A 26,456-nucleotide genomic window follows, 5' to 3' on the forward strand; every position below is an offset into this window, starting at 1 on the left:
TATGGGAGAAACCCCCCAGTTAGTGGAGAATCCCCCAGTTAGTGGAGAGACCCCCCAGTTAGTGGAGAGACCCCCCATTTAGTGGGGGAGACCCCCAGTTAGTGGAGAGACCCCCCAGTTAGTGGAGAAACCCCCAGTTATGGGAGAAACCCCCAGTTAGTGGAGAAACCCCCAGTTAGTGGAGAAACCCACAGTTAGTGGGAGAAACCCCCCAGTCAGTTTAGAGACCCCCCAGTTAGTGGAGAGACCCCCCATTTAGTGGGAGAGACCCCCAGTTCGTGGAGAGACCCCCAGTTAGTGGAGAGACCCCCCAGTTAGTGCAGAGACCCCCCATTTAGTGGGAGAGACCCCCAGTTAGTGGAGAAACCCACAGTTAGTGGGAGAAACCCCCCAGTTAGTGGAGAGACCCCCCAGTCAGTGGAGAGACCCCCAGTTAGTGGAGAATCCCCCAGTCAGTGGAGAAACCCCCCAGTTAGTGGAGAGACCCCCCAGTCAGTGGAGAGACCCCCAGTTAGTGGAGAATCCCCCCAGTTAGTGGAGAGACCCCCCAGTTAGTGGAGAAACCCACAGTTAGTGGAGAGACCCCCCAGTCAGTGGAGAGACCCCCAGTTAGTGGAGAAACCCCCAGTTAGTGGAGAAACCCCCAGTTAGTGGAGAGACCCCCCAGTTAGTGGAGAGACCCCCAGTTAGTGGAGAATCCCCCAGTTAGTGGAGAGACCCCCCAGTTAGTGGAGAGACGCCCAGTTAGTGGAGAGACCCCCAGTTAGTGGAGAAACCCACAGTTAGTGGAGAGACCCCCCAGTTAGTGGAGAGACCCCCAGTTAGTGGGAGAAACCCCCAGTTAGTGGAGAGACCCCCAGTTAGTGGAGAAACCCACAGTTAGTGGGAGAAACCCCCCAGTTAGTGGGAGAGACCCCCAGTTAGTGGAGAAACCCACAGTTAGTGGGAGAAACCCCCCAGTTAGTGGAGAGACCCCCCAGTCAGTGGAGAGACCCCCAGTTAGTGGAGAATCCCCCCAGTCAGTGGAGAGACCCCCAGTTAGTGGAGAAACCCCCAGTTAGTGGAGAAACCCCCAGTTAGTGGAGAGACCCCCAGTTAGTGGAGAGACCCCCCAGTCAGTGGAGAGACCCCCAGTTAGTGGAGAATCCCCCCAGTCAGTGGAGAGACCCCCAGTTAGTGGAGAAACCCCCAGTTAGTGGAGAGACCCCCCAGTTAGTGGAGAGACCCCCAGTTAGTGGAGAGACCCCCCAGTTAGTGGGAGAAACCCCCCAGTCAGTGGAGAGACCCCCAGTTAGTGGAGAAACCCTCAGTTAGTGGAGAAACCCCCAGTTAGTTGAGAAACCCCCAGTTAGTGGAGAGACCCCCCAGTTAGTGGAGAGACCCCCAGTTAGTGGGAGAAACCCCCCAGTCAGTGGAGAGACCCCCAGTTAGTGGAGAATCCCCCAGTTAGTGGAGAATCCCCCAGTTAGTGGAGAAACCCCCCAGTTAGTGGAGAGACCACCCAGTTAGTGGGAGAAACCCCCCAGTCAGTGGAGAGACCCCCAGTTAGTGGAGAATCCCCCAGTTAGTGGAGAAACCCCCAGTTAGTGGAGAGACCCCCAGTTAGTGGAGAATCCCCCAGTTAGTGGAGAAACCCCCCAGTCAGTGGAGAGACCCCCAGTTAGTGGAGAATCCCCCAGTTAGTGGAGAAACCCCCCAGTTAGTGGGAGAAACCCCCAGTTAGTGGAGAAACCCCCCAGTTAGTGGAGAGACCACCCAGTTAGTGGGAGAAACCCCCAGTTAGTGGGAGAAACCCCCAGTTAGTGGAGAAACCCCCCAGTTAGTGGAGAGACCCCCCAGTTAGTGGAGAGACCCCCCAGTTAGTGGGAGAAACCCCCAGTTAGTGGAGAAACCCCCCAGTTAGTGGAGAGACCCCCAGTTAGTGGGAGAAACCCCCCAGTCAGTGGAGAATCCCCCAGTTAGTGGAGAGACCCCCAGTTAGTGGGAGAAACCCCCCAGTCAGTGGAGAGACCCCCAGTTAGTGGAGAAACCCCCCAGTCAGTGGAGAGACCCCCAGTTAGTGGAGAATCCCCCAGTTAGTGGAGAAACCCCCCAGTTAGTGGGAGAAACCCCCAGTTAGTGGAGAAACCCCCCAGTTAGTGGAGAGACCCCCCAGTTAGTGGAGAGACCCCCCAGTTAGTGGGAGAAACCCCCAGTTAGTGGAGAAACCCCCCAGTTAGTGGAGAGACCCCCAGTTAGTGGGAGAAACCCCCCAGTCAGTGGAGAATCCCCCAGTTAGTGGAGAGACCCCCAGTTAGTGGGAGAAACCCCCCAGTTAGTGGAGAATCCCCCAGTTAGTGGAGAGACCCCCAGTTAGTGGGAGAAACCCCCCAGTCAGTGGAGAGACCCCCAGTTAGTGGAGAATCCCCCAGTTAGTGGAGAATCCCCCAGTTAGTGGAGAGACCCCCCAGTTAGTGGAGAAACCCCCCAGTTAGTGGAGAATCCCCCCAGTTAGTGGGAGAAACCCCCCAGTCAGTGGAGAGACCCCCAGTTAGTGGAGAATCCCCCAGTTAGTGGAGAAACCCCCCAGTTTGTGGAGAATCCCCCCAGTTAGTGGGAGAAACCCCCCAGTCAGTGGAGAGACCACCCAGTTAGTGGGAGAAACCCCCAGTTAGTGGAGAAACCCCCAGTTAGTGGAGAATCCCCCAGTTAGTGGAGAGACCCCCCAGTTAGTGGAGAGACCCCCCATTTAGTGGGGGAGACCCCCAGTTAGTGGAGAAACCCCCAGTTAGTGGAGAAACTCACAGTTAGTGGGAGAAACCCCCCAGTCAGTGGAGAGACCCCCCAGTTAGTGGAGAGACCCCCCATTTAGTGGGGGAGACCCCAGTTAGTGGAGAAACCCCCAGTTAGTGGAGAAACTCACAGTTAGTGGGAGAAACCCCCAGTTAGTGGAGAGACCCCCAGTTAGTGGAGAGACCACCCAGTTAGTGGGAGAAACCCCCCAGTTAGTGGAGAATCCCCCAGTTAGTGGAGAGACCACCCAGTTAGTGGAGAAACCCCCCAGTTAGTGGAGAATCCCCCAGTTAGTGGGAGAAACCCCCAGTTAGTGGGAGAAACCCCCAGTTAGTGGAGAGACCCCCAGTTAGTGGAGAATCCCCCAGTTAGTGGGAGAAACCCCCAGTTAGTGGGAGAAACCCCCAGTTAGTGGAGAGACCCCCAGTTAGTGGAGAATCCCCCAGTTAGTGGGAGAAACCCCCAGTTAGTGGAGAATCCCCCAGTTAGTGGAGAGACCACCCAGTTAGTGGGAGAAACCCCCAGTTAGTGGAGAGACCCCCAGTTAGTGGAGAATCCCCCAGTTAGTGGAGAGACCACCAGTTAGTGGAGAGACCCCCCAGTTAGTGGAGAATCCCCCAGTTAGTGGAGAGACCCCCCAGTTAGTGGAGAGACCCCCCAGTTAGTGGAGAATCCCCCAGTTAGTGGAGAATCCCCCAGTTAGTGGAGAAACCCCCAGTTAGTGGGAGAAACCCCCAGTTAGTGGAGAAACCCCCAGTTAGTGGAGAAACCCCCCAGTTAGTGGGAGAAACCCCCAGTTAGTGGAGAAACCCCCAGTTAGTGGAGAATCCCCCAGTTAGTGGGAGAAACCCCCAGTTAGTGGGAGAAACCCCCAGTTAGTGGAGAAACCCCCCAGTTAGTGGAGAAACCCCCAGTTAGTGGAGAAACCCCCAGTTAGTGGAGAAACCCCCAGTTAGTGGAGAAACCCCCAGTTAGTGGGAGAAACCCCCAGTTAGTGGAGAAACCCCCAGTTAGTGGAGAAACCCCCAGTTAGTGGAGAAACCCCCAGTTAGTGGGAGAAACCCCCAGTTAGTGGAGAAACCCCCAGTTAGTGGGAGAAACCCCCAGTTAGTGGAGAAACCCCCAGTTAGTGGAGAATCCCCCAGTTAGTGGGAGAAACCCCCAGTTAGTGGGAGAAACCCCCAGTTAGTGGAGAAACCCCCCAGTTAGTGGAGAAACCCCCAGTTAGTGGAGAAACCCCCAGTTAGTGGGAGAAACCCCCAGTTAGTGGAGAAACCCCCAGTTAGTGGGAGAAACCCCCAGTTAGTGGAGAAACCCCCAGTTAGTGGAGAATCCCCCAGTTAGTGGGAGAAACCCCCAGTTAGTGGAGAAACCCCCAGTTAGTGGAGAAACCCCCAGTTAGTGGGAGAAACCCCCAGTTAGTGGAGAGACCCCCAGTTAGTGGAGAATCCCCCAGTTAGTGGGAGAAACCCCCAGTTAGTGGAGAATCCCCCAGTTAGTGGAGAGACCACCCAGTTAGTGGGAGAAACCCCCAGTTAGTGGAGAATCCCCCAGTTAGTGGAGAGACCACCAGTTAGTGGAGAGACCCCCCAGTTAGTGGCGAATCCCCCAGTTAGTGGAGAGACCCCCCAGTTAGTGGAGAGACCCCCCAGTTAGTGGAGAATCCCCCAGTTAGTGGAGAAACCCCCAGTTAGTGGAGAATCCCCCAGTTAGTGGGAGAAACCCCCAGTTAGTGGAGAGACCCCCAGTTAGTGGAGAGACCCCCCAGTTAGTGGGAGAAACCCCCAGTTAGTGGGAGAAACCCCCCAGTTAGTGGAGAAACCCCCAGTTAGTGGAGAGACCACCCAGTTAGTGGGAGAAACCCCCAGTTAGTGGAGAGACCCCCAGTTAGTGGAGAATCCCCCAGTTAGTGGAGAGACCACCAGTTAGTGGAGAGACCCCCCAGTTAGTGGAGAGACCACCAGTTAGTGGAGAGACCCCCCAGTTAGTGGAGAATCCCCCAGTTAGTGGAGAAACCCCCCAGTCAGTGGAGAGACCCCCCAGTTAGTGGAGAATCCCCCAGTTAGTGGAGAGACCACCAGTTAGTGGAGAATCCCCCAGTTAGTGGAGAGACCCCCCAGTTAGTGGGAGAAACCCCCAGTTAGTGGAGAGACCCCCAGTTAGTGGAGAATCCCCCAGTTAGTGGGAGAAACCCCCCAGTTAGTGGAGAAACCCCCAGTTAGTGGAGAATCCCCCAGTTAGTGGAGAGACCCCCAGTTAGTGGAGAATCCCCCAGTTAGTGGGAGAAACCCCCCAGTTAGTGGAGAAACCCCCAGTTAGTGGGAGAAACCCCCCAGTTAGTGGAGAAACCCCCAGTTAGTGGAGAAACCCCCAGTTAGTGGAGAGACCCCCAGTTAGTGGAGAATCCCCCAGTTAGTGGGAGAAACCCCCCAGTCAGTGGAGAGACCCCCCAGTTAGTGGAGAGACCCCCCATTTAGTGGGGGAGACCCCCAGTTAGTGGAGAAACCCCCAGTTAGTGGAGAAACTCACAGTTAGTGGGAGAAACCCCCCAGTCAGTGGAGAGACCCCCCAGTTAGTGGAGAGACCCCCCATTTAGTGGAGAAACCCCCAGTTAGTGGAGAGACCCCCAGTTAGTGGAGAGACCCCCAGTTATGGGAGAAACCCCCCAGTTAGTGGAGAATCCCCCAGTTAGTGGAGAGACCCCCCAGTTAGTGGAGAGACCCCCCATTTAGTGGGAGAGACCCCCAGTTAGTGGAGAGACCCCCAGTTAGTGGAGAGACCCCCAGTTAGTGGAGAAACCCCCAGTTAGTGGAGAGACCCCCCAGTTAGTGGAGAGACCCCCCAGTTAGTGGAGAGACCCCCCATTTAGTGGGAGAGACCCCCAGTTAGTGGAGAGACCCCCAGTTAGTGGAGAAACCCCCAGTTAGTGGAGAAACCCACAGTTAGTGGGAGAAACCCCCCAGTCAGTGGAGAGACCCCCCAGTTAGTGGAGAGACCCCCCATTTAGTGGGAGAGACCCCCAGTTAGTGGAGAGACCCCCAGTTAGTGGAGAAACCCCCAGTTAGTGGAGAATCCCCCCAGTTAGTGGAGAGACCCCCAGTTAGTGGAGAGACCCCCAGTTAGTGGAGAGACCCCCCAGTCAGTGGAGAGACCCCCAGTTAGTGGAGAAACCCCCAGTTAGTGGAGAAACCCCCAGTTAGTGGAGAGACCCCCCAGTTAGTGGAGAGACCCCCAGTTAGTGGAGAAACCCCCCAGTTAGTGGAGAAACCCCCAGTTAGTGGAGAATCCCCCCAGTTAGTGGAGAGACCCCCCAGTCAGTGGAGAATCCCCCCAGTTAGTGGAGAAACCCCCAGTTAGTGGAGAAACCCCCAGTTAGTGGAGAGACCCCCCAGTTAGTGGAGAGACCCCCAGTTAGTGGAGAAACCCCCCAGTTAGTGGAGAGACCCCCAGTTAGTGGAGAAACCCCCCAGTTAGTGGAGAAACCCCCAGTTAGTGGGAGAAACCCCCCAGTCAGTGGAGAGACCCCCCAGTTAGTGGAGAGACCCCCCATTTAGTGGGGGAGACCCCCAGTTAGTGGAGAAACCCCCAGTTAGTGGAGAAACTCACAGTTAGTGGGAGAAACCCCCCAGTCAGTGGAGAGACCCCCCAGTTAGTGGAGAGACCCCCCATTTAGTGGGGGAGACCCCCAGTTAGTGGAGAAACCCCCAGTTATGGGAGAAACCCCCCAGTTAGTGGAGAATCCCCCAGTTAGTGGAGAGACCCCCCAGTTAGTGGAGAGACCCCCCATTTAGTGGGAGAGACCCCCAGTTAGTGGAGAGACCCCCAGTTAGTGGAGAGACCCCCAGTTAGTGGAGAAACCCCCAGTTAGTGGAGAAACCCACAGTTAGTGGAGAGACCCCCAGTTAGTGGAGAAACCCCCAGTTAGTGGAGAGACCCCCAGTTAGTGGAGAGACCCCCAGTTAGTGGAGAGACCCCCAGTTAGTGGAGAAACCCACAGTTAGTGGGAGAAACCCCCCAGTCAGTGGAGAGACCCCCCAGTTAGTGGAGAGACCCCCCAGTTAGTGGAGAGACCCCCCATTTAGTGGGAGAGACCCCCAGTTAGTGGAGAGACCCCCAGTTAGTGGAGAAACCCCCAGTTAGTGGGAGAAACCCCCCAGTCAGTGGAGAGACCCCCCAGTTAGTGGAGAGACCCCCCATTTAGTGGGAGAGACCCCCAGTTAGTGGAGAGACCCCCAGTTAGTGGAGAGACCCCCCAGTCAGTGGAGAGACCCCCAGTTAGTGGAGAAACCCCCAGTTAGTGGAGAATCCCCCCAGTCAGTGGAGAGACCCCCAGTTAGTGGAGAAACCCCCAGTTAGTGGAGAAACCCCCAGTTAGTGGAGAGACCCCCCAGTTAGTGGAGAGACCCCCAGTTAGTGGGAGAAACCCCCAGTTAGTGGAGAGACCCCCCAGTCAGTGGAGAGACCCCCAGTTAGTGGAGAAACCCCCAGTTAGTGGAGAGACCCCCCAGTTAGTGGAGAGACCCCCAGTTAGTGGAGAGACCCCCCAGTTAGTGGAGAGACCCCCAGTTAGTGGGAAGAGACCCTCAGTTAGTGGAGAGACCCCCCAGTCAGTGGCGGGAGAAAGGTACTGAGGGTCTTTCCCCCTCTGAATACCTGTCACACTATAATAGAGTTTCTCTGCAGTGATGGCAGAAGCAGCTCCACGGTGACGAAGGTCTTCATCGTTGATCCGGCCGATCCCAACAGGAAGTCGAGCGAGGAGGACTCCCTGCTGAGCGGCCTGCAGGTAAACACTCCTGACCTCACGGTAACCAGGTAGCACCGCTTCTTAAAGTAAACACAACATGTTGTTCTTCTTCCAGCGTCCGTCCGAAGGAGCCTCTGCCGGGTCTCCACTGAGGCCTCCAGGTGCGTGGGGCTGTATTTTATAATCCTTCATTGATATGATGTCAGAGCGTCGGTCAGCATGAGACTGACACTGAGGGGAAGGGAGCGAAATGATCCTAAGTTACTGTAAACTTTGAATAATGCAGTCCATCTGTTGGTAGTCTGTTGTGTTCATGATGTTGTGTTTTGTTTGTAGAAACGCATCACTCATTGATTTATTGTAAAATGAATCTTAACTTTTTGATCTGTTACGATGATAAACTGAAGCAATTTCAAAACGAACCCCATTGACTGAGTTTTAAATCGTTTTTTTGTTCAGTGCTACTTAGTGTATAAGGAAATAATGAAGAGGTACAAATGAAATGTTTTGAAAATGATATCTATGGAGGTGCTGATGCCGTTGCGATAGGGGGGGCAAAGTTACCCCCCTTGGCGGTTCTAGTGTTAATAATAACAAACTTTACTTAAAGTGGACCTATCGTGCTATATTTAAATAACATAGTGTAGCACCATACCTATATGAGGCATATTTATACTTTTTATTTTTCAAAATAACAAACAGATCATGCATTTTAGCCATTCCTCATTTCGCTCAATGTAACACTGTCTTTGCATCATGGGCTGATTCTGTGAGAACAGCACCATCTACAGGCCTGGCATATGTACTACAGCGTCTCCAGCGCTTTCCAACAGCAAGGTCCGTGGCTGTCTCCTCCTGATTGGTGGAGTTGGCCCAATAGCCGTAGCACCACTTCTGTGACGTCATAGAAGTGTTCAGACCTGGATCAGTCTGTATCAGATCCGTTGCAGCCCCTTTTTTAGAGATTTGGGTATGGAGGAAAATAGAGAGGGTTGTGTTTTCTGACACTTGGTGAGTTCCCTGGAACCCCGGGGACACATATTCATGTAGAGAGGACGTACAAAAGTGCATTTTGCATGATAGGTCCCCTTTAAAGTAGCAGCTTTCAGACCTACAGTGGCCGACAGGTGCTACAGAGCCCCAAACACTTCGGGAGAACCACCATGCAGACACAGGGGTGAAGTAGATCCTTTGCACCTGTCGGCTTTCACATAAACAGAACACCTTTAAACTGATCCTCATAATAATAATAATAAAGAATACATTTTATTTATTTAGCGCTTCTCATCTGCCAAGACAAATCCCGAAGTGCTTCACAACAGACGACACTGATCAAATTTAAGAGATAACAAGCTAAAAAAAAAAATGTTTTAAAAGTTTAAATACAAAAAACAAAACAAAAATCAGAGATAGCGATACAAATGGCATTACTCCAGGTGTACCATGATACAAGTGGATTGGAAGGCCTGCTGAAAGAAGAGGGTCTTAAGGCCGGTTTTGAAGACCTCGGTGGAAGGGGCAGATCTCAGCTGATCTGGGAGGGAGTTCCAGAGGCGCGGGGCGAATGAGCAGAAGGCTCGGTCTCCCATTGTCCGGAGACGTGTGCGGGGGATGTAAAGAACAGGAGCGTGGCTGGAGCGGAGAGAGTGGGTCGGTGTCTGGGTACGGATGAGGTCACAGAGGTATTTTGGGCTTTGTCCATTCAGGGCTTTGTGAGTGAGGAGCAGAACCTTAAACTGGATCCTGTAGTGGACTGGGAGCCAGTGTAGTTCGGCAAGTATGGGGGCGCACTTTTTGAAGCGGTGAGAACTCTGGCTGCTGTTCTGGAGAAGTTGCAGGCGGTTGATGGATTTGGCTGGGAGACCGGAGAGGACTGCATTGCAGTAGTCTAGTCTTGAGAAGACGAGTGCATGAACCAGTTTTTTTGTGTCATCGGTTGAGAGTGAGGGCTTCAGTCGGGAAATGTTTTTCAAGTGAAAGAAGGAACTCTAGAGTCACTGTGACGTCACTTCCTGTTTGTCTTTAGAGCCGAGGATGATGGGAAGCTCTCCTCTCGCAGGTCCTCGGTTTTTGATTGGTCGGCTGGGCTCTCCGAACACACAGCAGAAGACCGGACCCCCCCCACGCCTCCCAGCAGAGGTAAGACACTAACACTGTCGTGCTGAAATGTGTGTGAGCAGGTTTTCATTGTCTGTTTCCTGTCTGTCAGAGCTCAGGTGGGTTGAGCAGCACGGAGACGTCCAGAATCCAGAGAGAGACCGACTTCCTGCGGTACGAAAACTCAAGACTCATGTTAGCTTAACAGTTTTAAAGAAGGCAAGAACATGTGCATATCAAAGAAATATAAAACATATTGGAGGGGAGAAAAAAATAGATTTTCAGAATTTTTTTTAAAAAGTCTGAATTTTAAGATTTAAGAAAAAAATCTGTATTTTGGAAAAAAGTCAAAAAGTTCAGATCTGAAAAAAAAGTTGAGACTTAGAGGGGAAAAGTCAGATGTTTAAGAAACAAATAGAATCCTGAGAAATTTCGGAAAAGTCAGATTTTTTTGATTTTGAGGAAAAAATAAATATTTTAAGATTTTTAGAACAAAAAGTCAAAATAAATTGATTTCGAGGAAAAAGTCAGAATTTTAAGCTAAACATTTAATCCTGAGAAATGTCTGAGATTCTGAGGAAAAAGTAGAAAGGGGGAATAAAGTCAACATTTTTGAAGTTTCTGAAAAAGTCATAATTCTGACCTTTTAAGAAAAAGTCAGAATGCAGAAAACTACAGGAAAAAAAGGAAGGATTCCCTACATCTGTCTCACTCTGTCTCACTCTCCATGTATGTTCAGTGTCTCACTCTCTACCTGTTTTACTCTCCATGTGTGCGCAGTGTCTCACTATCTCTACCCGTCTCACTCTCTCTACCTGTCTCACCCTCCATGTGTGCTCAGTGTCTCACTCCCTGTCCCTGTCTCACTCTCCAGGTGTGCTCAGTGTCTCACTCCATGTCCCTGTCTCACTCTCCAGGTGTGCTCAGTGTCTCACCCTCTCTACCTGTCTCACTCTCTCTACCTGTCTCACTCTCCAGGTGTGCTCATTGTCTCACTCTCTCTACCTGTCTCACTCTCCATGTGTGCTCAGTGTCTCACTCCCTGTCTCACTCTCCAGGTGTGCTCAGTGTCTCACCCTCTCTACCTGTGTCACTCTCTCTACCTGTCTCACTCTCCAGGTGTGCTCAGTGTCTCACTCTCTCTACCTGTCTCACTCTCTCTACCTGTCTCACTCTCCAGGTGTGCTCAGTGTCACATTCCCTGTCCCTGTCTCACTCTCCAGGTGTGCTCAGTGTCTCACTCTCTCTACCTGTCTCACTCTCTCTATTGGTCTCACTCTCCAGGTGTGCTCAGTGTCTCACTCCCTGTCTCACTCTCCAGGTGTGCTCAGTGTATCACTCTCTCTACCTGTCTCACTCTCTCTACCTGTCTCACTCTCTCCACCTGTCTCACTCTCCAGGTGTGCTCAGTGTCTCACTCCCTGTCCCTGTCTCACTCTCCAGGTGTGCTCAGTGTCTCACTCTCTCTACCTGTCTCACTCTCTCTATTGGTCTCACTCTCCAGGTGTGCTCAGTGTCTCACTCCCTGTCTCAATCTCCAGGTGTGCTCAGTGTATCACTCTCTCTACCCGTCTCACTCTCTCTACCTGTTTTTTACTCTCCATGGGTGCTCAGTGTCTCTCTCTCTCTACCTGTCTCACTCTCTCTACCTGTCTCACTCTCCAGGTGTGCTCAGTGTCTCACTCTCTCTACCTGTCTCACTCTCTCTACCTGTCTCACTCTCCAGGTGTGCTCAGTGTCTCACTCCCTGTCCCTGTCTCACTCTCCAGGTGTGCTCAGTGTCTCACTCTCTCTACCTGTCTCACTCTCTCTATCGGTCTCACTCTCCAGGTGTGCTCAGTGTCTCACTCCCTGTCTCACTCTCCAGGTGTGCTCAGTGTCTCACTCTCCGTCCCTCTGACCCGTTCTCTCGGTTCTGTGCTCAGTGTGGAGCAGCACTTCCTGGTTTACCTGCACAGAGACCGCCCCCTGCTGAGGGAGGACAGGTACTGCAGCTGTTTATCTGTTGTTAGTGCAGGCAACGTTTCTGTGAACCCACCTTTAAAAGCAGATGGATGGAATAAATATATAAATACGTCTACTTTCTCTGTTCATGGCAGATGAAAACTCAAACTGTAATTAAAGTAAGGATTTATTTTTTGGATGATGTGATAAGGTCTGAAAAAGAAATGAAGCTTTTGAAAATAATAATAAGAAATATATGATTGTAAATACATTTATCAATGAATAACTTATTTCCTTAATTTAGGCAATTAATACAAGATTGATGGGCATGGTGTGTGTGTGTGTGTGTGTGTGTGTGTGTGTGTGTGTGTGTGTGTGTGTGTGTGTGTGTGTGTGTGTGTGTGTGTGTGTGTGTGTGTGTGTGTGTGTGTGTGTGTGTGTGTGTGTGTGTGTGTGTGTGTGTGTGTGTGTGTGTGTGTGTGTGTGTGTGTGTGTGTGTGTGTGTGTGTGTGTGTGTGTGTGTAGGTGGTGTCCTGTGAGTCCTGTGGTTCTCTGGTTCCTGTGAACACTCGGAGCTGTTTGATCTGTGAAACCTCCGTCACACAGCAGCCTCAGGCCAGCATCAAACTGCAGGTCATATTACAATACATCAATTATTATTATATTATATCTCTGATTACATGAAGCTCTGTACCGTAAACCATGACATACGTCCTTTAGATAACTTGCATTAAAGATGACAACGTGTGTGTGTGTGTGTCTGTGTGTGTGTGTGTGTGTGTGTGTGTGTGTGTGTGTGTGTGTGTCTGTCTGTCTGTCTGTCTGTCTGTCTGTCTGTCTGTCTGTCTGTCTGTCTGTCTGTCTGTCTGTCTGTCTGTCTGTCTGTCTGTCTGTCTGTCTGTCTGTCTGTCTGTCTGTCTGTCTGTCTGTCTGTCTGTCTGTCTGTCTGTCTGTCTGTCTGTGTGTGTGTGTGTGTGTGTGTGTGTGTATGTGTGTATGTGTATGTGTATGTATGTATGTATGTGTGTGTGTGTGTGTGTGTGTGTGTGTGTGTGTGTGTGTGTGTGTGTGTGTGTGTGTGTGTGTGTGTGTGTTCAGGATCATGTGATGTGTGTCAGCTGTGGTTGTGGGAACCCAGCTCAGGCCTCCAGATGTGTGACCTGTGAGAGCCGCCTGCAGCCGGTAACACACTCTACTGTCTGGAGATCATTATCTATTTTCAACATCATTAATGACCTTACTGTCTGAGGCTCAGGTGATCAGCCAGGTGAAGTCTGACAGTGTGCGTCTGAATCAGAAATCATCTATCCGTCCCACAGCGAGGACATTTACAGAGTTACAGCAAAGGCAAAATAAGTACACTAACATATAGTAAAGGGGCGGCAAGCACATGTTTATTACATCCAATTAGTACATAGTACAAATGAGCAGCATGATTATACCGTGACTCAGAGTTCATACTCTCAGAGACTCAGAGTTCATACTCTCAGACTCAGAGTTCATACTCTCAGACTCAGAGTTCATACTCTCAGACTCAGAGTTCATACTCTCAGACTCAGAGTTCATACTCTCAGAGACTCAGAGTTCATACTCTCAGACTCAGAGTTCATACTCTCAGACTCAGAGTTCATACTCTCAGACTCAGAGTTCATACTCTCAGACTCAGAGTTCATACTCTCAGAGACTCAGAGTTCATACTCTCAGACTCAGAGTTCATACTCTCAGAGACTCAGAGTTCATACTCTCAGACTCAGAGTTCATACTCTCAGAGACTCAGAGTTCATACTCTCAGACTCAGAGTTCATACTCTCAGACTCAGAGTTCATACTCTCAGAGACTCAGAGTTCATACTCTCAGACTCAGAGTTCATACTCTCAGAGACTCAGAGTTCATACTCTCAGACTCAGAGTTCATACTCTCAGAGACTCAGAGTTCATACTCTCAGACTCAGAGTTCATACTCTCAGACTCAGAGTTCATACTCTCAGACTCAGAGTTCATACTCTCAGAGACTCAGAGTTCATACTCTCAGACTCAGAGTTCATACTCTCAGACTCAGAGTTCATACTCTCAGACTCAGAGTTCATACTCTCAGAGACTCAGAGTTCATACTCTCAGACTCAGAGTTCATACTCTCAGAGACTCAGAGTTCATACTCTCAGACTCAGAGTTCATACTCTCAGACTCAGAGTTCATACTCTCAGAGACTCAGAGTTCATACTCTAAGACTCAGAGTTCATACTCTCAGAGACTCAGAGTTCATACTCTCAGACTCAGAGTTCATACTCTCAGACTCAGAGTTCATACTCTCAGACTCAGAGTTCATACTCTCAGAGACTCAGAGTTTATACTCTCAGACTCAGAGTTCATACTCTCAGACTCAGAGTTCATACTCTCAGACTCAGAGTTCATACTCTCAGAGACTCAGAGTTCATACTCTCAGACTCAGAGTTCATACTCTCAGACTCAGAGTTCATACTCTCAGAGACTCAGAGTTTATACTCTCAGACTCAGAGTTCATACTCTCAGACTCAGAGTTCATACTCTCAGACTCAGAGTTCATACTCTCAGAGACTCAGAGTTCATACTCTCAGACTCAGAGTTCATACTCTCAGACTCAGAGTTCATACTCTCAGACTCAGAGTTCAGAGACTCAGAGTTCATACTCTCAGACTCAGAGTTCATACTCTCAGACTCAGAGTTCATACTCTCAGAGACTCAGAGTTCATACTCTCAGACTCAGAGTTCATACTCTCAGACTCAGAGTTCATACTCTCAGACTCAGAGTTCATACTCTCAGAGACTCAGAGTTCATACTCTCAGAGACTCAGAGTTCATACTCTCAGACTCAGAGTTCATACTCTCAGAGACTCAGAGTTTATACTCTCAGACTCAGAGTTCATACTCTCAGACTCAGAGTTCATACTCTCAGACTCAGAGTTCATACTCTCAGACTCAGAGTTCATACTCTCAGAGACTCAGAGTTCATACTCTCAGACTCAGAGTTCATACTCTCAGACTCAGAGTTCAGAGACTCAGAGTTCATACTCTCAGACTCAGAGTTCATACTCTCAGACTCAGAGTTCATACTCTCAGAGACTCAGAGTTCATACTCTCAGACTCAGAGTTCATACTCTCAGAGACTCAGAGTTCATACTCTCAGACTCAGAGTTCATACTCTCAGACTCAGAGTTCATACTCTCAGAGTTCATACTCTCAGATTCAGAGTTCATACTCTCCTACTCAGAGTTCATACTCTCAGAGACTCAGAGTTCATACTCTCAGAGACTCAGAGTTCATACTCTCAGAGACTCAGAGTTCATACTATCAGACTCAGAGTTCATACTCTCAGAGACTCAGAGTTCATACTCTCAGACTCAGAGTTCATACTCTCAGACTCAGAGTTCATACTCTCAGAGTTCATACTCTCAGATTCAGAGTTCATACTCTCCTACTCAGAGTTCATACTCTCAGAGACTCAGAGTTCATACTCTCAGAGACTCAGAGTTCATACTCTCAGAGACTCAGAGTTCATACTCTCAGAGACTCAGAGTTCATACTCTCAGACTCAGAGTTCATACTCTCAGACTCAGAGTTCATACTCTCAGAGTTCATACTCTCAGATTCAGAGTTCATACTCTCCTACTCAGAGTTCATACTCTCAGAGACTCAGAGTTCATACTCTCAGAGACTCAGAGTTCATACTCTCCATGACAGAGGGGCTCCTGTTCACCTTTAATGAGTTTATTTTAATTAAGTGTAACCTACTGTGTTGCAGGCGGTGTGTGTGGGCAGCAGCGCCCCCTCTGGCAGGATGTTGAGCTGCTCTCGGTGTAAACGGTTGAACCGCTCTGACGCCAGATTCTGCGACTGGTGCGGCTCCAAGGTGAAAAGACTCATGAATCACATATCTTTGACATACTCTAAAACTATTGGAACAGCGAGGCCAATTGCTTTATTTTGGCTGTACACTGAAAACATTGGGTTTGACATCAAAAGATGAATATGAGACAAGAGATCAGTATTTCAGCTTATATACCAGGTATTTACATCTAGATTTGTCAAAGAACTGAGAACGTAGTTTTTAACGGACACCAGATTTTAGGTGAGCAAAAGTATATGAACAGAGACTTAAAACGGTTTGAAACAGGAACAATAATCCATATTTAGTTGCAAACCGTTTGCTTGCAATAACATAATAATAATAATTCCAATAGTTTTGGAAAGGACTGTACATAAGTCATAGTGCTAAGCTAGTTCTGAGAGTGAAGCATTGTGGGAGATGTAGTGTGTGTGTCTGTGTGTGGTCGCAGGGTCATGCAGTCAGCTGTGTGTTGTGTTGGCGCTGTGGAGCGAGTGCCCCCCCGAACGCCTCCTACTGCCCCGCCTGCAGCACCTTCCTTCAGGCTCCGCCCCCCCGAACATCCCGTAGTGACATCACAACACCTGTCGAGGGCTTCAAGGCCAAACAGGTAGCTGCCCCCCCACATCATGCTAATGCACAACACAGTATTTCATTTCATTTTGATTTGTTCCGTTCATGGTGTGCACAACTTAATGTATAACAATTATTTACAGAACATGTCTCTATAAACACACCGTACCCCAAAAGGAGCAGGGAGAAGAAAATAATCTGATATGACCGGCCCCTTTCTCAACAAATATAATGAATAAATAGAAATAGATGGTCTGTCCTTCATATTTACTCATCCACAGCCAATCATAACAGTATCGTAGAAAAATAAGAGAAACACAAAAACGTACAAAACATACTTAGTTCCCACTTGACAGTTAACGGAAAGAAACTAAACTAAACAACAACAACAACAACAAACATCACATGAACAAGGAAAAGTGGAACATCTGAGTCCTACTGGAGTCAAAGGGGGAAAGCGGCGCACAATAATAACAATAATAATAACAATAATAATGGGACCTGCAAATAAAGAACAGACATCACAAATATTTACCAATGCAGGGCCACGGCACATGACCTTATTCACATTCCGCTTCATATAGTCCTATTTTTCTTAATTTATACAAGTTCTGTAACTGAACAATACCTCTACAATTCTTCAGATCATTCTGTTGAGAACTCCACAGCTTTACACCAACCACCGAAATACACATTTGTATGCAGAGCCGGCCCGACCCATTAAGCAACATAAGCGGCCGCTTAGGGCCCCGCAGCCACTAAGGGGGCCCCTAGCAAAACAAATAAAAATACACCGTCGCCGTGATAAGTATGTTTAATTAATTGTGTTAATGTGCCTATTTGCCTACTCTCAAAGTCATGTATTATATTATTGAGTCAATAATATAATACATCAACCGTGCTTTACCTGAACCTCATCATGACACAAGAGAGGACGGCAGGATTGTAATTTCCCGTGTTCAGTGAATGCAACAGAGGCAAGACACCAGACCAACCAGAGAGTTGAATGGAAATAAACATCTGTCTTATTGGCTGACAGGTACCTATCCTGTGACCTGTGACAATGTTTAAACTGTCAGTCGGACTCAGAGTTTTTGAAGATGGACATAATAAAACATTTTCTTAAAAAATATGACAATTCTCAAGTGGTGGCTCACACAACAACCCCAGAGCCACCACCTGAGCCAGGAGAACAAGGTACAGTATGTAAATGTCAGTAAACTTCCAAGTTACGCGAACATGTAAGCAAAGCATAAATTACAGCTACGTTGACGTTACTTTGAATCGCGGGGGTAAGCTAAACCGTTAGCAAGTAGCTATAGCTAGCCAGATATATTAAATAACCACTTTGTCATATAATCTAAATGTAATGTTTTTTAGCGTTACCTGGTGATTTCAAAGAAAGCTCTCTGGAAAATGTTGACTTACTGTTCGACATGAAGCTAGAAGCTACCTTACAGGACACAGTTGATCCTGAGTCCTGTCAGTTAAAGTGTTTCATAGTTAGCTTAGCTAAGCATCAACCTAGCAATGAAATGATGTTTTGTGACAGTATTTCTGAGTAAAGGTCAGCTGAAATGGTGGCATGCCACTGCTTTACGTGTCGACAGCATGTTTGAACGTATTTGCAGCAGTAAATGTGACTGTTTGGCCACTGACGTTGCCATAACAACACCTGCATTTAAATGTGCAACCTCTTTTTGAGACAGATTTTTGCAAGAAATTATAATTCTTCTGAATGATATTCCTATTGAGAGCTAGTTTCTATGTGAACATTATGAGATGGACAGCCACAGAGAATACATGAAAAACAGTTAAGAAATACTATATGACAAAACAAGAATACAGTTTAAGTGATTTGTAAAATATGAGTGAGGGGGGCCCCCAAGCCAAAGCTCGCTTAGGGCCCCCAAAATTCTAGGGCCGGCCCTGTTTGTACGAACAGTTAACGTGACGCTCTCTGCCTGCAGGCTTCAGCACCGACTTCCCATGATGCAACCTTGCCCTCCAAAGGCCCCGCCCCCCGCAAAAAGATGGCCCCGCCCACTGCTGAGTGCTCCACTCAGACTGTTGGACTCTATTACCCATCAGCCACCGAGCTGCAGAGGAAGGAGCAACAGAGAGAGAAACGCAGCAAAACAAACGCAGAGCGGCAACCGGCGAGCGCCGTCAGCCCGGGGAGAGGTGAGGACTACAAAACTACAGAACTACAGAACTACAGAACTACAAAACTACAAAACTACAGAACTACAAAACTACGGAACTACAAGACTACAGAACTACATAACTACAAAACTACATAAGTACAAAACTACATAACTACAAAACTACATAACTGCAAAACCACATAACTGCAAAACCACATAACTGCAAAACCACATAACTACAAAACTACATAACTACAAAACTACAGAACTACAAAACTACAGAACTACAAAACTACAGAACTACATAAATACAAAACTACATAACTACAAAACTACAAAACTACATAACTACAAAACTACAGAACTACAAACGAGCGACGACAAAGAGAAAGCTGTCTTGTTGTCCTCAGGTTTCTGGAGGCAGCAGGTGGACCACGTGTGTTCTCACCTGAGGAGTTATGCTCAGAACAACGCCTCCTTCAGGACACTGCTGGGAGAACCTCGCCTCGGCCGGGTAACTTCAGCTCACCTGTACCTCACCTCTACAACACCTGTACCACACCTGTACCTCACCTGTACCACACCTGTAACATACCTGTACCTCACCTGTACCACACCTGTACCACACCTGTACCACACCTGTACCACACCTGTACCTCACCTGTACCTCACCTGTACCTCACCTGTGCCACACAGTGCGGCTGTTTCTTTTACCTTTTATGCTACACACTCAGTTGCATGTCCTCCTCTCACATGTCCTTCTCTCAACTGTCCTCCTCTCACATGTCCTTCTCTCACCTGTCCTCCTCTCACCTGTCCTCCTCTCACCTGTCCTTCTCTCACCTGTCCTCCTCTCACCTATCCTCCTCTCTCCTCTCACCTGTCCTCCTCTCTCCTCTCACCTGTCTTCCTCTCACCTGTCCTCCTCTCACATGTCCTCCTCTCACCTTTCCTCCTCTCACATGTCCTTCTCTCAACTGTCCTCCTCTCACATGTCCTTCTCTCACCTGTCCTCCTCTCACCTGTCCTTCTCTCACCTGTCCTTCTCTCACCTGTCCTCCTCTCACCTGTCCTCCTCTCTCCTCTCACCTGTCCTCCTCTCTCCTCTCACCTGTCTTCCTCTCACCTGTCCTCCTCTCACATGTCCTCCTCTCACCTTTCCTCCTCTCACCTGTCCTCCTCTCTCCTCTCACCTGTCTTCCTCTCACCTGTCCTCCTCTCACATGTCCTCCTCTCACCTTTCCTCCTCTCACCTGTCCTCCTCTCTCCTCTCACCTGTCTTCCTCTCACCTGTCCTCCTCTCACATGTCCTCCTCTCACCTTTCCTCCTCTCACCTGTCCTCCTCTCTCCTCTCACCTGTCCTTCTCTCACCTGTCCTCCTCTCACATGTCCTCCTCTCACATGTCCTCCTCTCACCTGTCCTCCTCTCACCTGTCCTCCTCTCACCTGTCCTTCTCTCTCCTCTCACCTGTCTTCCTCTCTCCTCTCACCTGTCCTCCTCTCACATGTCCTCCTCTCACCTGTCCTCCTCTCACCTGTCCTCCTCTCACCTGTCCTTCTCTCTCCTCTCACCTGTCCTTCTCTCTCCTCTCACCTGTCCTCCTCTCACCTGTCCTTCTCTCACATGTCCTCCTCTCACCTGTCCTCCTCTCACCTGTCCTCCTCTCACCTGTCCTTCTCTCTCCTCTCACCTGTCCTCCTCTCACCTGTCCTTCTCTCTCCTCTCACCTGTCCTTCTGTCTCCTCTCACCTGTCCTCCTCTCACATGTCCTCCTCTCACCTGTCCTCCTCTCACCTGTCCTCCTCTCTCCTGTCTTCCTCTCACCTGTCCTCCTCTCACCTGTCCTCCTCTCACCTGTCCTCCTCTCTCCTCTCACCTGTCCTCCTCTCTCCTCTCACCTGTCTTCCTCTCACCTGTCCTCCTCTCACCTGTCCTCCTCTCTCCTCTCACCTGTCCTCCTCTCACATGTCCTCCTCTCTCCTCTCACCTGTCCTCCTCTCACCTGTCCTTCTCTCACCTGTCCTCCTCTCACCTGTCTTCCTCTCTCCTCTCACCTGTCCTCCTCTCACATGTCCTCCTCTCACCTGTCCTCCTCTCACCTGTCCTTCTCTCTCCTCTCACATGTCCTCCTCTCACCTGTCCTCCTCTCACCTGTCCTCCTCTCTCCTCTCACCTGTCCTCCTCTCACCTGTCCTTCTCTCACCTGTCCTCCTCTCACCTGTCCTTCTCTCACCTGTCCTCCTCTCTCCTCTCACCTGTCCTCCTCTCACCTGTCCTCCTCTCTCCTCTCACCTGTCCTCCTCTCACCTGTCCTCCTCTCACCTGTCCTTCTCTCACCTGTCCTCCTCTCTCCTCTCACCTGTCCTCCTCTCACCTGTCCTTCTCTCACCTGTCCTCCTCTCTCCTCTCACCTGTCCTCCTCTCACCTGTCCTTCTCTCACCTGTCCTCCTCTCTCCTCTCACCTGTCCTCCTCTCACCTGTCCTTCTCTCACCTGTCCTCCTCTCTCCTCTCACCTGTCCTCCTCTCACCTGTCCTCCTCTCTCCTCTCACCTGTCCTCCTCTCTCCTCTCACCTGTCCTTCTCTCACCTGTCCTTCTCTCACCTGTCCTCCTCTCTCCTCTCACCTGTCCTCCTCTCACCTGTCCTCCTCTCTCCTCTCACCTGTCCTCCTCTCTCCTCTCACCTGTCCTTCTCTCACCTGTCCTTCTCTCACCTGTCCTCCTCTCTCCTCTCACCTGTCCTCCTCTCACCTGTCCTTCTCTCACCTGTCCTCCTCTCTCCTCTCACCTGTCCTCCTCTCACCTGTCCTCCTCTCTCCTCTCACCTGTCCTCCTCTCTCCTCTCACCTGTCCTCCTCTCACCTGTCCTTCTCTCACCTGTCCTCCTCTCTCCTCTCACCTGTCCTCCTCTCACCTGTCCTTCTCTCACCTGTCCTCCTCTCTCCTCTCACCTGTCCTCCTCTCACCTGTCCTTCTCTCACCTGTCCTCCTCTCTCCTCTCACCTGTCCTCCTCTCACCTGTCCTCCTCTCTCCTCTCACCTGTCCTCCTCTCACCTGTCCTCCTCTCTCCTCTCACCTGTCCTCCTCTCACCTGTCCTCCTCTCTCCTCTCACCTGTCCTCCTCTCTCCTCTCACCTGTCCTTCTCTCTCCTCTCACCTGTCCTTCTCTCTCCTCTCACCTGTCCTCCTCTCACATGTCCTCCTCTCACCTGTCCTCCTCTCTCCTCTCACCTGTCCTCCTCTCACCTGTCCTTCTCTCACCTGTCCTCCTCTCACCTGTCCTCCTCTCACCTGTCACCTGTCCTCCTCAGATGGTCTCGGCTGTGATTCAGGAGGATCAACATGAGGTCACTGTGAGCATCAGCTTCGTGTCGGCCGGACGGGAACCTCCGCAGGTCCTCATTTATTATCTCTGCCATGTTGTTGTTGTTGTTGTTGTTGTTGTTGTTGTTTAATGACAATGGCGGACTGGCCATTGAATCCCGATGGGCCGGTACTAAGTCATGTGAAATATAGTTGGTGAATCTTGAACTTGACGACGAGGAAGATCATCATTTAAGAGCAAAGTTGAACAAACTGAGAGACTTGATTCATGAAATGCAAAACAGACATCAAACTGCAGACTGACTGCAGACTGACTGCAGACTGACCGCAGACTGACCGCAGATTGACTGCAGACTGACTGCAGACAGACTGCAGACAGACTGCAGACAGACTGCAGACTGACTGCAGACTGACTGCAGACTGACTGCAGACAGACTGCAGACTGACTGCAGACAGACTGCAGACTGACTGCAGACTGACCGCAGACTGACCGCAGATTGACTGCAGACTGACTGCAGACTGACCGCAGACTGACCGCAGACTGACTGCAGACTGCAGACTGACTGCAGACTGACTGCAGACTCTGATGTCTGAAGAAAACATTTTAGATTTTGAGCAAATTAGTCCAAAAAATGAAAATGTCGAGAAAAAAAAGCTTTTTAACATTTTGAGAAAAATAATCCTGAGAAATGTTTGGAAAAGTCATAATTCTGATATTTTAAGATTTTTTTGGATTTTGATAAAAGTCAGAAACATGAAACACTTCAGAAAAAGTCATAATTCAGAAATTTTAAGGAAAACATTTTAAGATTTTTAGAAAAAAGTCAACATTTTGCGGAAAAAGTGAACATTTTAAGATTTTTAGAAAAAGTCAACTTTGAAAAGCCTGCAGTTCTTCTCAGGTGGATCCTGCAGGAGGCGGAGCTTCAGACTCTCTGAGCAGCGTCACAGAAACATCTGCCCACAGAGGTAAGAACCAGCTTCAAGTTAATAAACTTCATTGTTTCATACGTTTAAAAAGATGTCTTTGCTGCGTGACCTCACTTCCTCCGTTGGTCCACAGGTCTGACGAAACCTCCCAAACTGAACCGGACTCCCAAACCTCCGGTGAGTAACTCATGTGGTGGAAATGTATCGAGACAAACTAACAAATAATTGTAAAATGGTGAGGAAACCTTTCCGTTATACTGAAATGAAGTCTCTTGGAATAAACAGTCTTTAAGGGAGTTTATTCTTAAAGAAGGTAAATCGTCACAGAGTCAAGCAGTCTGCATCAGGAGGTCTGCAGAGGGTCTGCAGAGGGTCTGCATCAGGAGGTCTGCAGAGGGTCTGCAGAGGGTCTGCATCAGGAGGTCTGCAGAGGGTCTGCAGAGGGTCTGCAGAGGGTCTGCATCAGGAGGTCTGCAGAGGGTCTGCAGAGGGTCTGCATCAGGAGGTCTGCAGAGGGTCTGCAGAGGGTCTGCATCAGGAGGTCTGCAGAGGGTCTGCAGAGGGCCTGCATCAGGAGGTCTGCAGAGGGTCTGCAGAGGGTCTGCAGAGGGCCTGCATCAGGAGGTCTGCAGAGGGTCTGCAGAGGGTCTGCAGAGGGCCTGCAGAGGGTCTGCAGAGGGTCTGCAGAGGGTCTGCAGAGGGTCTGCAGAGGGTCTGAGATCCACATCTAAACACTAAGAATACAAGAGGAGGAGACAAACACAAAGATAAACATGCAGGATTCTTTTAAACACAAACGGAGAAACATCGTGTCTGCACTAACCTTAGAATCGCTCTAACATTATTTCGGACTCGTTTAGGTCGTGCTGCCACCTGTCAATCACTTTGTTAGAAATGTCTTTTAAAAGAAGAACAGATTCTTGAAATGCTCGCTCAGCATGATACAATGTTCCATTACACTAACTTAAAACAGAAGAAGAAGAAACTCACCTGAAGTGGTGTGCTGCTCTGTGATTGGTCCCCGGTGTGCAGGTGCTGGACGTGCAGCTGCTGAAGGAGCTGGGTCCGGGGGGGGGTCGGGTCAGCGCCGTGCAGCAGCTCCTGGACCAGGTACGAGCCTCAGCAGCCAATCAGACGCCTGCTCTGCTGATAAACTTCACTCTGATTGGTCTGTTTCTCCTTCAGGGGGCGGATCCTTCCTGCTGCCACGGTGACGGCCGGCACGCGCTGGCGGTTGCCGTGGTGAACGGTCACCATGACGTACTTCCTGTTTTGGTGCAAAGAGGCGCCGACGTGGACCAGCAGTCCGGACCGTAAGAGAGGAACCAGAAACTAACTTTTCTAATGCTGCGTAAACATATATATCACAAAGTTGATTTGATATACAGTCAATGGAAAGAGACGAAATAGATGCATTACAGAAAATGTTCTTAACGCCACTACAGTAAAGGAACGAGTGATAATCCTTTTAAAAAGTGAGTTCAAGGGGAACGGACGTTCAAAATAAAGTCAATGCAAACGTCTCCTCAGTTTCTGACGGGCCATTGATGGAAAAACCACTAGATTGGTTTGAACCAATTAGTGCACAAAGATAATTCAGTCTCTGCCTTGTCTCAGTCACTAAACTCGTGTAGCCTTTGTATTCCGTGAGGTGTTCACTTTAATAGGCCCTGGGGTGAAACTCCCCCGGTGGCGTAGTTGGGTAGTTTATCTTCGGTGGCTCTGCCTTCACCCCCGAGCAGCACCGCCTCGCCTCATTACTTTTAGCAGAAACTCTGCCCGGAAAGATTTCAGTTTTCCTTTTTATCTTCTACTTGATTTGCAAACGCATGTGACCAATACGACAAAACACCGGAGAAACAGTGAGCATAAGGAAAGAAAACAGGTACACTTTCTAAACCGGTTCAACCTCCTCAGGATGAGGACCACGGCTCTGCATGAAGCTGCAGCTCTGGGACCTGAAGGCCTGCAGTCTGCTAGAGTCCTGCTCAGGTAACACACACCTGCACACCTGCACACCTGCACACACACACACACACCTGCACACCTGCACACACACACACCTGCACACCTGCACACACACACACCTGCACACACACACCTGCACACACACACACACACACACACACACACACACACACACACACACACACACACACTGCCACACTAAGGGACTGCAGCAAGAACACACATCTCCGATGGTAGACAGAAACACACATCTGGACTGCACCTCGGCAGGAAGCTGTTCTGATCTTTAAGAGTTCACTAAGCAATCTGTCCAAAGATCCAGTCTCTACTAAATCTTCAAAATCTACCAAAAAAGTAGAGAAACGGCCTCTTCCTGGTTAAAATGTCAGAAATAGATTCAGTATCCTCGATAACCTCAAAACACTTTTTAACAGTTGTTTTAACCACAGGCTATAATGGTAAATCATTCATTCTTCATCTTGTGTCTAAATGTCCCAACATCTGCACGTTAGCACCGAGCAGTTTGTTCTGGAGGCCCTGCTGTACATTTCTAACATACAACAGGACTCAATGAGCAAATACACTATCATGGTTGATTGCTAAGAAACTGTAACGACGAAGAGACACTTTAGTTCATCTGAAATCCACGGTTTGTTTTGATTGGTTGGAATGTTTTTCTCAGACGTTTGTCTTCTATCTGTGTTCCAGCTGCAAGGCGAGCGTTGGGCGCACGAGTTCCGGCGGTCAGACGGCGTACGACGTGGCGCTGAGATCCGGCTACAGAGAGACCGTGTCCCTGATTACAGCTCAGACCGGAGACCAGCTGCTGAGACAACTGACCGAGCCTGGACGTCTCCTGAACCACAGACTGAACCTGGATGTCTCCTGAACCACAGACTGAACCTGGACGTCTCCTGAACCACAGACTGAACCACAGACTGAACCACAGACTGAACCTGGAGGTCTCCTGAACCACAGACTGAACCACAGACTGAACCTGGAGGTCTCCTGAACCACAGACTGAACCACAGACTGAACCTGGAGGTCTCCTGAACCACAGACTGAACCACAGACTGAACCACAGACTGAACCTGGAGGTCTCCTGAACCACAGACTGAACCTGGAGGTCTCCTGAACCACAGACTGAACCTGGACGTCTCCTGAACCACAGACTGAACCTGGACGTCTTCTGAACCACAGACTGAACCACAGACTGAACCTGGACGTCTCCTGAACCACAGACTGAACCTGGACGTCTCCTGAACCACAGACTGAACCTGGACGTCTTCTGAACCACAGACTGAACCACAGACTGAACCTAGACGTCTCCTGAACCACAGACTGAACCACAGACTGAACCTGGACGTCTTCTGAACCACAGACTGAACCTGGACGTCTTCTGAACCACAGACTGAACCTGGACATCTCCTGAACCACAGACTGAACCTGGACGTCTTCTGAACCACAGACTGAACCTGGACGTCTCCTGAACCACAGACTGAACCACAGACTGAACCACAGACTGAACCTGGACGTCTCCTCAACCACAGACTGAACCTGGACGTCTCCTGAACCACAGACTGACCTGGAGGTCTCCTGAACCACAGACTGAACCTGGACGTCTCCTGAACCACAGACTGAACCTCGACGTCTCCTGAACCACAGACTGATCCTGAGTCTGTCTGAAGCACCGGGACACGTCCTGCAGCCGGATGTGGACTTACTGCAAGACAGATTTGATAACAGTGATACTTCTCTGGTTTACTGGCTGTAGTTTGAGATCATTGTCATAATGCAGGTTTGTTGAGATCTTCTAGTGTCTGTTTGTTAAATGTCTCGCTTCGACAGCGACATCTTCAGCCTGAACCTCTTCCAGCCTGTGCCTCGTCCCAGAGACAGATGTACGATGTGTCCCCGTCTGAAATAAAGCTTGTTTTAAAGAAGCACTGGATTACGTTTCTTACTGCAGTCGATAATGCACAACACCTTCCATACAGTAGATCCTCACACCGCAGGGGGGAAGGCAAGTCCTGCTCCCTCAGGAAATACAGGTTTACTGGAAAACGGAACTGACGGATTGATGATGATA

The 26,456-nt window shown here is 49.5% G+C and overlaps 1 protein-coding gene and 1 long non-coding RNA gene across 10 annotated transcripts in view; both read left to right on the plus strand.

The window, feature by feature from the left end:
* The window catches only part of dzank1 (double zinc ribbon and ankyrin repeat domains 1), a 34,095-nt gene extending 8,414 nt beyond the window's left edge, over positions 1-25,681 (plus strand). Inside the window, exons 4-21 of one of the 9 annotated variants that reach the window (XM_079650336.1) lie at positions 7,456-7,558; positions 7,635-7,680; positions 9,546-9,658; positions 9,729-9,790; positions 11,484-11,601; positions 12,086-12,193; positions 12,659-12,742; positions 15,338-15,445; positions 15,873-16,031; positions 17,965-18,178; positions 18,552-18,655; positions 21,457-21,540; positions 22,372-22,438; positions 22,533-22,576; positions 23,432-23,712; positions 24,317-24,391; positions 25,076-25,276; positions 25,465-25,681. In XM_079650336.1, the coding sequence (XP_079506462.1) occupies positions 7,456-7,558; positions 7,635-7,680; positions 9,546-9,658; positions 9,729-9,790; positions 11,484-11,601; positions 12,086-12,193; positions 12,659-12,742; positions 15,338-15,445; positions 15,873-16,031; positions 17,965-18,178; positions 18,552-18,655; positions 21,457-21,540; positions 22,372-22,438; positions 22,533-22,576; positions 23,432-23,712; positions 24,317-24,391; positions 25,076-25,256 (1,951 nt within the window). In that variant the 3' untranslated portion in view covers positions 25,257-25,276; positions 25,465-25,681. Of the gene's footprint in view, positions 1-7,455; positions 7,559-7,634; positions 7,681-9,545; positions 9,659-9,728; positions 9,791-11,483; positions 11,602-12,085; positions 12,194-12,658; positions 12,743-15,337; positions 15,446-15,872; positions 16,032-17,964; positions 18,179-18,551; positions 18,656-21,456; positions 21,541-22,371; positions 22,439-22,532; positions 22,761-22,821; positions 22,906-23,431; positions 23,713-24,316; positions 24,392-25,075; positions 25,347-25,464 lie in introns of those variants that run through there. The other 8 variants (XM_079650338.1, XM_079650337.1, XM_079650335.1 and 5 more) reach the window with 8 other exon arrangements.
* An 11-nt stretch (positions 25,682-25,692) lies between these two features.
* LOC307020016 lies at positions 25,693-26,310 on the plus strand. Its single transcript, XR_013802765.1, has 2 exons — positions 25,693-25,848; positions 25,959-26,310. It is a non-coding gene; the product is annotated as an uncharacterized lncRNA (long non-coding RNA).
* Positions 26,311-26,456: the final 146 nt, after the last annotated feature.

Source organism: Notothenia rossii, assembly GCF_949606895.1.
Source record: "Notothenia rossii genome assembly, chromosome: 1".
NCBI lineage: Eukaryota > Metazoa > Chordata > Actinopteri > Perciformes > Nototheniidae > Notothenia > Notothenia rossii.